The sequence below is a fragment of the Durio zibethinus genome, chromosome 14, assembly GCF_047325235.1.
Source record: "Durio zibethinus cultivar Kanyao isolate XHJ-2024 chromosome 14, ASM4732523v1, whole genome shotgun sequence".
In the NCBI taxonomy this organism is placed as follows: domain Eukaryota; kingdom Viridiplantae; phylum Streptophyta; class Magnoliopsida; order Malvales; family Malvaceae; genus Durio; species Durio zibethinus.
In genome coordinates, this window is record NC_143175.1 from 19,925,153 (window position 1) to 19,939,117 (window position 13,965).

General features: G+C 29.8%; 1 protein-coding gene across 3 annotated transcripts; it reads left to right on the forward strand.

Annotated features, from left to right (window-relative positions):
• Positions 1-4,627: 4,627 nt before the first annotated feature.
• On the forward strand, positions 4,628-10,211 carry LOC111295309 (glycerol-3-phosphate dehydrogenase SDP6, mitochondrial-like). Of its 3 annotated transcripts, none has more exons than XM_022888741.2 (6): positions 4,628-5,351; positions 6,283-6,756; positions 7,701-8,032; positions 8,161-8,321; positions 8,655-8,913; positions 9,375-9,632. In XM_022888741.2, the coding sequence occupies exons 1-6, from the start codon at positions 4,985-4,987 to the stop codon at positions 9,402-9,404; spliced, it is 1,623 nt and encodes a 540-aa protein (XP_022744476.2). In that variant the 5' UTR covers positions 4,628-4,984; the 3' UTR covers positions 9,405-9,632. The 3 variants fall into 3 exon arrangements, with proteins under 3 accessions (XP_022744476.2, XP_022744475.2, XP_022744473.2); XM_022888740.2 differs by having other exon boundaries at positions 4,635-5,351; positions 9,267-9,395; XM_022888738.2 differs by lacking the exon at positions 9,375-9,632 and adding an exon at positions 9,793-10,211 and having other exon boundaries at positions 4,678-5,351.
• Positions 10,212-13,965: the final 3,754 nt, after the last annotated feature.

A 13,965-nucleotide genomic window follows, 5' to 3' on the forward strand; every position in this document is an offset into this window, starting at 1 on the left:
AAAAGTTAAAGTCTTTGATAAAAAAAAAGTTTAATATAGATAGTTTACATTTTTTACATGTAGCTGAATTTAAAAAATTATCATGTTTTTTAATAAATGTACTAGTATGATAACCATGTTATGGGTAATTTTATTTAGTATAATTGAAATTTTGAAATATATAAATTTTTGTTTAATTGTAAAAATAGTATACTAAGAAATAAATAATTAAAACGAAATCAATTTAAGAATTTATGTATAAAAAAAGTAAAATTTAATAAATAAAATTTATTTAATTGATCACAGTTTATAAATTATACGTATCATATTTTTATAAAGATAATTTCACGAGTCATAATTAAATCAAAATAGTTAATAAAGGAACATGTCCACATATTATTAAGATGATAAGATTGTGTCCTTTGTAAAACAAAAAATTAATTTATAATTTTTTATGTTTCAAAACTTCTAATACATGAGATAATGAATACTATTTGGTATTTTATATAAAATCTATATGATTACATTAAAAAAAAAAGGCTTAAAAACAATTTTTTAATGCTTAAATATGACCATTATCAAATTCAATAAAACTAAATATTATACCAAATTAAGACAAATCTGTAAATGAATAAAAAAAATGAACAAAAAAAATTTGAACTTAAGCATTTTTTATGCAACAGCAAGAAGATGAAAGCCCTGTGACAATGCATCTAATATCAACTAAGCAGATCTTCCTATCTTTTTTTCCTTGCTTATGTTTTCTACCTACAAATTCCAAAAAAAAAAATAAATAAAAAAATGAAGGGACTAAATATCAATTACTTAATGCAAAATTTTACCAAACCTATGAAACCAAAATTTCATCAATATTTCAGTCCAATCAAACATGGAACAACTACACATAATTTTTTTCGAATATTCCTAATTCTTTTTCTAAATTGGAAACTTTACCACTCACATATGTTTTGATAAAACCAATATTAACAATAGTTGAAACCAATATTGATAAAAAAATGTTTTGATAAACAAATTATTGTCAATTGTCAAAATTAGTATTTGATAAGCTATTAAGAAACAATCTAAAAATATATATAAATATATAAAAGTTAAAGTCTTTGATAAAAAAGAAAATAGTTCAATATACATAGTTTACATTTTTTACATGTAAATAGGTTTAAAAAATTACTATGTGTTTTTTTAATAAATACATTTTATTTATTTAAAACATTTTTCTTATTTTTTATAGTAATATCTTGTACTTAAAAATAATTAGTTAGACTAAATTAATTCCATTTATAACCTTTTAAATATTCAATCTTTTTATTTTATATGAATAAGTTGCAATTAATTTGATAATTAATAAAAAAACTAAAAAAAAGCTAATTTCTTATTAATATATTTTCATATCTACTAATTGCTCATGAAAATTTAAATGAAATTTAATGTAGTGAATAAGGAAATAGAAATGAAACATTTAATGAGTTGACAAAAATTATATCATTAAATTAAGGAAGATTTTGTTTTCATTTTTAAAAAAGACAGCAAATTAGGTAAATTTTCAAAAATTATAATTTTGAAAGGAAAATCTCATTAATTCAATTTTTTTATTACTTATTACTTTATACAATTAATAATAGCAATTTTTTAATACATTTATTAATAATGTCTATTGATAACAATATAAATACAAATATTATTCCAAAACGAATATTAAGTAGATTGAATTTGATTATTCTTCAACTTTGTTTTGTTGCAATTTCTCTATTATCTTTTAAGAAATTTATTTTGTAGTCTTGTTTGCTATTATTTTGTAAGTTTATTGAGATTTTACTCATTTTTTATTTTTGCAATTGTTAGGGTTTGTTTTTGAAATAGTAATTTTATTAACTATATATTTTAGTATAAATTTTTTTCTTTTATAATTTATAATTTAAAGACAAATCTTTTATATTTTTTTATATATATGTTAAATGTGATGTTGTTAGAGAATTCTTTTCTTTTGTGAGCTAATAATTAGCAGAGGCCAGAGGCTTAACAATTTTGTTTTATTTTAAAAAGTTCTTTAATAAGATTTATGTTGATTTGCAAGGCTTTACAATCAGATACCAATGATGATTAATTAATTTTGATGCTATTTACTAGGTGACTATGCATTGGTTGGGAGCCAAATCATAAGAATTTTCATGTATTGTATTATAAGTCAAGTTGACCTAAAATAATATAATTGATTATGGCCTAGTTAAATCTGTTTTGATTTCAAATGAAAATGGAAAATTTATTTTCTAAGTTTGTAGTGAATGAAGCTTTAGATGATATAAGGGATGTTAGTTTGTAATTTTTACTAATTTTATAAAAAAAAAATAAATTTATCAATTTTGTGAAATTTACCACTTATTTCACTTAACAAGTTCTAAAATTTTGGATATACTAAAATTATAATTGAAACTCTTATACCTATTTTCCTATACTTATATATATATATATTTATATAGACATTCTTGATTCAATTCTTTTTTTAAATAGATAGACATTTCAAGATACTATATTGATATGCTACCAATTCATAATAAAAACACACATAATGTTGAAATGAAAATGTCAATAATTTTATTTTAACGTAAGTTTGACTCGTTCGTAAAATACGATATATATATTTTAATACAACTCTTTCATCAATTTAATATATTAATACTACCAAAAAATGTCCTACAATTAATATCAAATTTTATTTTCATATTGATTTTTTTAATGGGTAATTTTATCTAATTAATTATTTCTATGCCTGTTTAAAATTAGGTGAAAATGTATATTGTATTTGATTTAAAGTGACAATTATATCTTACATATTCAACAAAGATTTATGACCTTAAAAAAAGTAGAGATTGGAGAGTTTTTAATTGCTATAAACAAAATTAGAATTGTTAATTTTGCCAATACCTTTAGAAAAGTAAAGTAACAAACTATATTTCTATTCTTTAACAAAGATAAGAGTAGAAAAAATAGAATTATTTTATGCCTGTTGGTGGTAGACTCTAAGAGAGTTAGATTATGAGTTTTTTTTTTTTGTGAGAAATTAAATTGTATATATTAACAAATTTAAAATTTCAACAACAAAATTAAAATTTTCTAGATGATGACACCTTTTTAGTAAATTTAAAAAACTCTAGAAACAATATATATAAATTAATTTCTAATAAAAACAATAAATCATTTTAAGATGCCAAACATAAAATTGTTTTTATGAATAGAAGAGAGTATATTATACTTATGATCCTTTAAACTTTGAGATACATATCATTTTGATTCTTAAATTAAAAAAAAATACTTAATAATCTTTAATTATAACAAATTGATCATTATATTACCTGAATTCTCAATTTTTAGTGTCAAATGTAAACGCATCTAACATATGTATAAATGGCAATGGATTTGGTGGGGCAAGTTTCACCCATTCAAGCTCCGATTTGCCTTTTAATAAACTAATAACACATGTCAAATGTTTGAAATTCATGTCAGCCGTGGATTGATAACATGTGTCATATACGTGTCAGCGAGTGTAGTTTACTCTGCAAAAGGATAGTCAAATGGCGAATTTTGAGAAAGTCCAAGCATTTGGGAAATTGGTGCAATGGATGTTGCCATTTTACTCATCCACGCACTACATTCAATTAATTAAATCAAATGCAAGCGGACAACGCGGACAACGCGGCCAAGGATTTTAAAAAAGGACCGAAATCCAAAGTGCTGAAAAATGTTACGAACTTCACGGAACTGAGCGGGGAGTCCTTTCGGTTCAAGTTATTTTTATTTAATGCTTAAGTGCTGGCTCACGAGTCACGACCCATGCATCCGTTTTTACGCGCCTTCTCTTTGCTTTTGAAATTACGTCAATGTCCTTTCCTTTTCTTACTCCTTCCCTTCTTTAGATGTGTGGATCAATGAGAATTTTATATTTATATTTTATTTGATTTGATGAAAATGAAGTTGACAACCTTGGTAACAAGTTGCTGATACCTTTTCAATAATTAGAAAAATTTTAAGGAAAATATTTGTTTTATTTTATTACGTAATAAAGTATTTATTTAATTTTATTTTGATGAAATAGATGACAAATACTCGAAGGAATGTTATTTTACAAATCCTAACAATGAGACTTTATTCATCCTTTTGGAAATTTATTTTTATTTTTGAGTAAAATTTAAGATTTTATTCAAAATATATATATGAAAACTATATTATTATTTATTAATTAAATCGTTAATTTATGTAATGCATATTTGTCACACAACTTTCATTCTCATTAAATCATAACATTTATAAAAAAAAAGGTTACATGTACATTTAATATTTTTATAATTTTATGTAATTAACATGTTAAACAATATCATCAAACATTCGATTCAACGATTGATACATATTTTTTATTTAAAAAGTTAAATTTGAATTTTTTTTATCACAATATAAAAAAATCAAACAATTTGAATAAAAAAACAAAGTAAAATTATGAAAGGTGAAGCATAAATAAAGAATAAAACTATTATAAAAATTATATTTTTAAATTAATAAATGAAATTAAAAAATTATCATGTTTAAATTAAATATTACGAATTATTATGTATGAATATTATAATTCCAATAAATTAAATTGTGTAGTTTTTTAATTTAGTTTTTGTAAATACACATTCTAACAAAATGGAAAGAAGTTTTCTAAGAATAAATTAAAAGAGGTATCAACGTGAATAAATAAATATGGAAGGGAAGAGAATAATATGTAGTTGCCATTTTTCCTCCTAGAAAATTTATATACAGTACTAGTATAATTTCAAAGAAACCCGAACATTTGTTTATTAAAAAGGAAAAAGAAGAACAAATATATCGGGACGGAGTGGCATTTTAGTAAATTCGATTAAAATATTCCTAAATCGTATTCCTTATCGGACCGATTCGCAACGCCATCACCTCCTAACAACTCCTTCACTCGTCTGTCGTTCTGTCTTCCGCAATGTCGGCAACTGCCACCCGCATCCGCCGCCTCGCCGCCGCAGCAGTAGCAGTTACCGCATGTGGTGGCGCAATCCTCTTACCTCCCTCTGTATCTTCCAATGACCGCGGCGGTGACCCCGCCGTAGAGTCCGTGAGGCGGATGATCAATGACCAGAACGCCGTCGTTCCGTCGCGAACTGTCCAGGAATCGGCTCTGATTGGTGCGAGCTCGGCTAATACTCTCGATATCCTAGTCGTTGGCGGCGGTGCCACTGGCTGCGGCGTTGCTCTGGACGCCGCCACTAGAGGCCTCCGTGTCGGCCTTGTCGAGCGAGAGGATTTCTCGTCCGGAACGTCTTCGCGGTCCACGAAGCTAATTCATGGAGGTAATCATAAATATTCGTATATAAGTGTGTTTGTACGCGTATATTTTCTGTATTGCGAACGGTTATTTTCAGTCCTTTCTTAGAAGAACAAAATTGTGAATCAAACGATATTTCGTATTTCTGTTTTTCAAGTCTATTTTTTCATTTGTCAAAATTCCTTTTTTTCTAGTTTTCATTTTGATTAACGATTAATTTGTCCGTTTGATTTCTAGTTTCACTTTTTTTTTTTACAAAAAGGAAATGTGCATTAATAATTAAATTTAAAAAAAAATGAAGAAACTTCAAGCTTGATTGCATGATCGTATTTACATTCTCTTCGCTATATGTATGATATATGTGTGTGTGTGTGTGTTATAAAATGCTGATTTCAACATTGGTTGTTGTTGAAGAGGCCAAATCCAGCATGACGAGTGCATAGGATTCGAAGTTTTGAAAAGAGAAAAGGCGAAAACTTTGGGAACTCACTTCTTGTGTAGAAGTTATTAGATATTGAATTATCTTTACCGCTTTGGTTATTGTAATGTTGTCGTTGAATAATTTTTGCTGAGGGAGCATAGAGTTTAAATACATATAGGCCGTGATTAATTCTGTTAAAAGTTTATCTTCAATATTTTGGTATCATATTCTCATTTCCCATCAAGTACCAAGTATCCTTGTATCAATTTACTAACAAACAAATTTTGTTTGGAGTTCAAAGTAGTTTTCACTCCTTGTCTTTTGATTAATGTTAAGGTTTCAAGTCAAAAGTCTTCCTTCCTGTTGAATTATAATGTTGGATGGATAGAAATTGATGTCACAGTTTTGGTTGTTGCCTTTAGGATGAACAACGTTAAATTATATACAATGAAATATGTACATGAGGTCAATTCCATTTATTCTCTACAAGCTTGTTTCAGCTTTTTAATCTAATCCATTTGTTCAATTCTGCTAGGGGTCCGCTACTTGGAGAAAGCTGTCTTTAACCTTGACTATGGACAGTTGAAGCTGGTTTTCCATGCACTTGAGGAGCGTAAACAAGTTATTGAGAATGCACCTCATCTCTGCCATGCCTTGCCATGCATGACACCCTGTTTTGATTGGTTTGAGGTAGTATACTACTGGATGGGCTTGAAAATGTATGATTTGGTCGCAGGACGGCGTCTGTTACATTTGTCCAGATATTATTCTGCGCAAGAATCTGTTGAGCTCTTCCCTACTCTTGCAAGGGAGGGTAAAGATAAAAGCTTGAGGGGTACAGTTGTGTACTATGATGGACAGATGAATGACTCACGTCTGAATGTTGGATTAGCTTGCACTGCTGCACTAGCTGGGGCGGCAGTGCTTAACCATGCAGAATTTGTATCCTTTCTTAAAGATGAAGGTACCAAGCGGATAATTGGTGCTAGAATTCGTGACAATCTGTCAGGTACAGCAGGCACATCCTTTTAACAGACATCTATTCACGTAAATGTTTAACCAATTCAAGCATATGATAATTTATGTATCTGTCTTGATTAGTCTATTTTCTGTTCTCTGCCTCATCATGAAATACCTTAAGTTTGCAGTGGAAAAAAAATGGAAAAAAAAGTCAAAGGACCACAATAAAGAAGTACTTGTTAATAACTTTGTAGGTAACTGATTGGTAAGAGCACAAAGCCATAACAATTATTGTTCTTCTCTGACTTGACTTCAGTCAAAGTAATGGATTGAGATACATTTCATTTCTATTTTTTGACATGCACTGATCACTTACGTCTTGAACATACAAATCAGCTTTGTGTCCAAGCAGTTGATTGAGGTATTCCCATTTGAATTCTGTGTAGTTGATTTGCTCTAATTAGTTATGTTTTGAGCACAGTAATCACCTTTTAAAAGGGATGCTATAGTGGAAGAAATGCCTGAGAACAGAAGTTGTCATCAAACTTAAAAGCTTTCAATCCAGATAATATAAATTAATTAATAGTCTTGTTTGTCATGGAACATGGATAAAATTAAAACCTTAAAAGATGTTAGACATTCCTTAGACAATGGTGCTCAGTGGTTGGAAATAACAAGTGTTTTTCTTCCAGTTTGGACCATTCATCATTGAATCTTTTTATTCCAAATAAGTTGATATCCTAGTTAAATATCCATGCTTATCTTATGTACTGTGAGGTTGAAGCATTGTTGAGTTATTTTTAGTACTGTTATCAAGATGAAGAATAGAGGAAATTTTGTTGTTCATAAGCAGGGAAATGGTTTTGTACACATGAGCACCAAAACATGTTTGCAACAAGACTTGTGCTGTGAAATTTTCTTCCTTCAACTTTAGTAACTAGGTAGCTTAAGTGGTCATTTGTCTGATCTTTTTTCTCATTATCATACAACCAGGCCAAGAGTTCGAAACCTATGCAAAAGTTGTTGTGAATGCGGCTGGACCATTTTGTGACTCCTTAAGGAAAATGGCTAATAAGGATGCACAACCTATGATATGTCCTAGCAGTGGTGTACATATTGTTCTCCCTGATTACTATTCTCCAGAAGGAATGGGCTTGATTGTCCCTAAAACTAAGGATGGACGCATTGTTTTCATGCTTCCGTGGTTGGGGAGAACTTTAGCTGGCACTACAGATTCTAATACTTCCATCACTCCACTTCCAGAACCGCATGAGGATGAAATTCAATTTATACTTGATGCCATCTGTGATTACCTTAATGTCAAGGTATAATGTGGATTTATCAATGTTTAATATGTTGACATTGTGTTTCTACTTCATTTCTAATTCAGTCTTTTTTTTTTAATAAATGATTCAGTCTAATTTTTTGTTAAAACAATGGTGACAAACTCTAGGTACGACGCGCAGATGTTCTTTCTGCCTGGAGTGGTATTCGTCCGTTGGCAGTGGATCCTAAAGCAGAGAGCACTGAGAGCATCTCTAGAGATCATGTTGTTTCTGAGGATTATCCTGGTTTGGTCACAATCACTGGTGGAAAGTGGACTACTTATCGAAGGTAATGTTTACTGGGGTTTGCTAAAATTTTCTTTTAGAGTGGGCAGATATTCTGGGGTTTGCTAAAATATATAGTTGAGTTGCCAGTTTTTGTTGTATTGGTGGTTTACAGTAGTCCATCAAGAGCTGAATTTATCCTGATGGACTACTGTTGAACTTAAAATCAAGTGAAAATTTGGAGATTAGGTCCAGCTGATGAACTACAGAACTAGGGTGTACGTACTTTGGATTCCCTTGATTTTGGAGCATGTGATCCTGTTCTGTTGATCTCCTCTCCTTCCCTCTCTATTTTCCTTTTGGCATGAATTTTTGTGCTTACTAGAACTAGTTTCAGCATGGCAGAAGATGCAGTTAATGCAGCTATCAAGTCTGGCAATCTGAGCCCAAGAAATGAATGTATAACAAGCAACCTACAGCTGATTGGTGGAGATGGATGGGAACCTTCTTTTTTTACTGTTCTTGCTCAGCAGTATGTACGCATGAAGAAGTCATATGGTGGTAAAGTTGTTCCTGGGGTGATGGACACAGCTACTGCAAAGCATTTGTCTCATGCATATGGCACCTTAGCAGAACGAGTAGCCATCATAGCACAGGTTGGTCTGCTATGCTCTCATAACTGATAATTATTGGCCTTACTGGCTGTAGTGATGAGTTAATTTTGCATCTATCTATTGGACATCGGGCTTTGAGTTTTGACAATTTTAGCAATCATAACATATATTTATCTAATGACACCTCATTATTTAAAATTGAATTGGCATAGCCTTCAAGGATTTTCATTCTGATTTAGTGTTGCTTTGTTCCTCTAATAGTTATAAGATATCTAGAATAAACTCAGAATAATAGTCTTAGGTTTTTTTATGACATTACTTGATGAGTGAGTATATATATGCAAAATTTCTTAGAATTTGATGAGCTTCTTCTAATAATTTATTTCTTGTGATAGTGCTAGGAGTTTTGCTAATTTCTTGTCGTGGACTACTTTTATTTGTGTATTGAATATTTATGGCTTTGATATTGTAAAATATTGAGTGAGATTTATGTTCCTTGTCAGTATCAGCTGGCATGTCAAACTACTTCTTAATCATCAGGTTTCCATGCCTGTTGAAGATTTAAATGACAAGCATTGATGCTGCTAGCGAGAGGGCAAACTATATTAGAGCACTTGTTATAGTTGTTTATTACTCTTCGTTTGTTTTTTAATTTTTCTTGCTGTAATAAATTTATATACTAATTGTTGTCCTGTTAAATAGATAAGAGCCTTACTAGCAATCAATCAAAGGTCCAATAGCCTCAGTCAGTTTTAATACAACCAGTTCTATACATGGTTTCAGTGTGAGGCTTTTGAATTTTTTTTCCACCATCTAATAGCGATCTAACGTAGAGTGATTTGGGAACATTTAGCGTAATATCATTCGAAAATTTTTCTTTTTGGTTGGTTAACAATATCAAATCTGCTTTTCAATTTTTAGAATGAAACTCTGGGTAAGAGGCTTGCTCATGGGTACCCTTATCTGGAGGCTGAGGTTGCATACTGTGCTCGAAACGAATACTGCGAATCTGCTGTTGATTTCATTGCTAGGAGATCTCGCCTTGCTTTCCTGGACACTGATGCAGCGGGCCGTGCGTTGCCACGCGTTATCCAAATACTTGCTAATGAGCACCACTGGGATAGGACAAGACAGAAGCAAGAAATGCAGAAGGCTAAAGAATTTTTGGAAACTTTCAAGTCTTCAAAGAATGCACAGTTCCATGATGGGAAGCACAATTCGTGAGTATAGTGAGTATTATTATGGCCAAGGGTAAAAAATTCACTTGAACCATAGTTCAATAATCATTTGAATCTTTAATATTTTATTATAATCAATCAAGCTTTTATATTTTATTTTAATTCAATTGAATCCTTAAATGGATGAAATTTAGTTATGTGACAAAATTTAATTAATCAATTCTATCAATTGCATCTTTAGAGTGATCTTAAAGATAGAGGGATAGAGAAAATAGAGAAAAATTTTATCTTATTTTATTTTTATTTATATTAATTGCATCACATTTCAGATTTTTATTTATTTTATTAAAAAAATTTTAGATTATTATACTTCTACTTATATGTATAATACATCTTTTGGTAAGTACATACCTAAACTAAAGTTTCGATTTGACCACGAAAGTTTTGAGATAAAAAGTATTGAACTTGGTTTAGTTGGACAAATAATTGTACAAAATTATTATTTTCACCTTTTAAAAGATTTTTCAGTTTTTATAAAGCATCGCTTTATTGAATGTATAAAATGGTCAAAACACCTTTTTTACGTTTATTTTACTATATACAATTTTTTGGGTACCTTTCAATGAGAAAGATTTTACCAACCCTATCAAATATGAGAATTTGATATCATATTCGGTGGACACTTTTTTCAACCCTATGATATACTTGATCCATCCATAGATCACATCGAATTCTCTGATGATTTAAACAAAATCATCTTTAAATATACCAACCCAAACTCTTATCACTTCCAAACAGGAACAGACCTAATGGACGAAGCAAAATTCTTTCTCCATTTAGCCACCAAACAAGACTATCCAAAATTAGCCTATTGGACTGATGGCAGACGCATTTTTGTTAAAAGATTCATTGAACCACATGAAGATCTTGACATCGAAAATGCATCAGAAGCAATTGAGCTTTTGGATAAATTATCTAAAATGGAAGATTTGGATCGATTGTGCCAAGTTTAGAATTTTTCTCATCAGGAAAAAATTTTTACTTTAAAAATTCAAATGAAGCAACCAGTTTTAATCCAAATCTGATTTTACCCCCATTAAATGTTTTTGAACATCAAACAGATGATGATATTGAGAGTATAACTAGTAATCAATCTTTTTGTACTTCATATCAAAGTTTTTTTTCAGGATTTCATGGTACCAACAGTACAAAAACCCTCATACGAGCAAATAGTATGCGTCAATCAGGTACTACTGATACTGCTCAAATTCTTATTTTTATCGGAGATAATCTATCTCAGCAAGGTATAGTTGATAATCAAACCCATTATCATTCTGTTAACTCTGTGACTAACTCGCATACTTCTTCCTCTAGAAAAACTAGAAATGAAGATATTAAAATGTTTCATTCTATAAATAATTTTTGTATTTCTAATACTTACCCTCAAGAAATAATATCATTTGCCAACAAGGTACGATATTATACTTATATTGAAGGTTATTTTTATTTTCAAAACTATAAACCCTATAGTTTGAATATTTTGATTGACACAGGAGCAACAATCTCTAGTTGTCGACCTAATGCTTTGTAGTCAACCAAATGGCAACCCATGAATAGAGCTGTAAACGAGCCGAGCCGAACCGAATAGTGAGAAGCTCGAGCTCAAGCTTGACTCACAATTCGGGGCTCGATACTCGGTTTGAGCTTGATCGAGTTTTATTTTTTAAGCTCGAGCTCGATTCGTGATCGAATTCGAGCTACTCGAGCTCGCTCGATTAATATGTAAAAATAAGCTCGATTCGTATACTCGACAAGAGTTCGATTATTCATGCTCGAATTCGAACTCGAACTCGGACTCGAAATATTTTATTAATTAAAATAATAAAAATATATTTAAATATAAAAGCTCGATTAGGCTCGCGAGCTACTCGAGTCAAATATAAGAATACTCGAATTCGGCTCGATCGATAAGTCGAGCTACTATTTGCTCAAATATAAGAATTTGAGCAGTATCAATAGTACCTGATTGACGCATACTATTTGCTCGTCTGAGGGTTTTTGTACTGTTGGTACCATGAAATCTTGAAAAAGAACTTCGATATGGAGTACAAAAAAATTGATTACTAGTTATACTCTCAATATCATCATCTGTTTGATGTTCAAAAACATTTATTGGGGGTAAAACCAAGTTTGGATTAAAACTAGTTGCTTCATTTGGATTTTTAAAGTAAAGATTTTTTCCTGATGAGAAAAATTCTAAACTTTGCACTTTCTGTGTTTCAGAAGTACTTGAAAGATCTTAGAGACACCATCATTTTGGGATTGATAAGTCTGCGAGATTTACTAATCTAGGTTTAATTTCTGAATCAAAAGTGTATGGTTCAAAAATTTTAATAATATTAGAATCTATCGGTTTGATAGAGGTATTAGTGGTATTTGTAAATTCATAAACCGCTGACCAGTTGATTGAAAGATCATGCGAGGTCGATTCATCTTCATTGATAAAAATTAATACCATTAATTTTTTATCCAAATAAAAATTTAATTAGATGCAAATAAATATTAAGAGAGTTATTGATTGTAATAAAAAAAATGAGTTTAAATGTTTTTTTAATTATAATTTTAAGATTTTTTATACCTTTTAGACAATTTTTTTTTATGCATTAATCCATATAAAAGACTTTCAAAAAGTCGTATATAATAAACTAAGAATATGTTTGATATACAATATTATGATAAGATATGATAATATGATATTATAAATAAAATTAGATAAAATAAATTTTATTTTATATTTGATGTCTATAAATATTAAGATAGGATAATTTATCAATCCAAATTATTCTTCCTCAAAATTGATATAATTTAAATTGTTGATTAATTTTTAAGAGTATATTAAGTTATATAAGTTTAATTTTATGAATTAAAAATATATATTTTTTTTACTTTGAGAAGATTGAATCATCTTATACTAAAATGATGATTAATTCTCTCTATAATTTTATCTTTTTTTTAAAATATAAATTAAATATGATATAAAATAATTATTATTTCATTTTATCTATCTTCTTATATACTATACATTCCATTTTATCTATCATCTTATATTAAATACACGATTTAATATGATTCTGTTAACTTTGTTTTGGGGTCTCGAAATCAATGAAGATATTTTTGGAGCTCGTGACTGTCCTTTACATTTTTTGCAGTGGGTTTGCCACGTTTATACAGGCACACATATCTTCTGCTTTATTTGGTGCAGCAAGCGGAATTGAATCATATGTCACAGCATGCACATCCTTTGAAGGCACTTGAATTTGTTGAGCTTGCTTTACATCATTAATAATGCTACTTTTTCATAAGATTGCCGGTCCCCATGACACTTTAGCATCTTATTGGACCTGTCATAAAGGTTGAGGACAGGTTACTGGTTCACATGGGTAAATACTTTTTTTCTAAAATTATTGCAAAGTTTTTTATCCTGCCTCCCTTTCTAACATATCCGCATACATGCTTAAAAAGTGTTGCTCCAATTCTTACTTGTATCTTCTGAAAGATATAAAAGAAATATTGAACTATTTGCTTGATCCTCTGTCAATTGTCATATATACCATTTTCATGAAAAACATTGAATTATCTGCCTTTTTGCTTGGCCAAAATCACATGCTACGCAGTTCTTTGACGTTTAGGCTAACATGGGCCTCATAGGATGCATATGCTCCTCATAAGAAAATGGATCCGAGTAACGAGTGTTTGTGGTTGTATTTCAAAAAATATATTTAAATTTATTTTGAGTTAGGGTTTTATGATTATGATTAAGTTATGTCTAAATTTTGTAATAACTTTAACGCAATGGAGTCCATGAAATTAAGACTTGCAATGACATGAAGGGAGTGTTATTTGCTGTGGAAAGGTG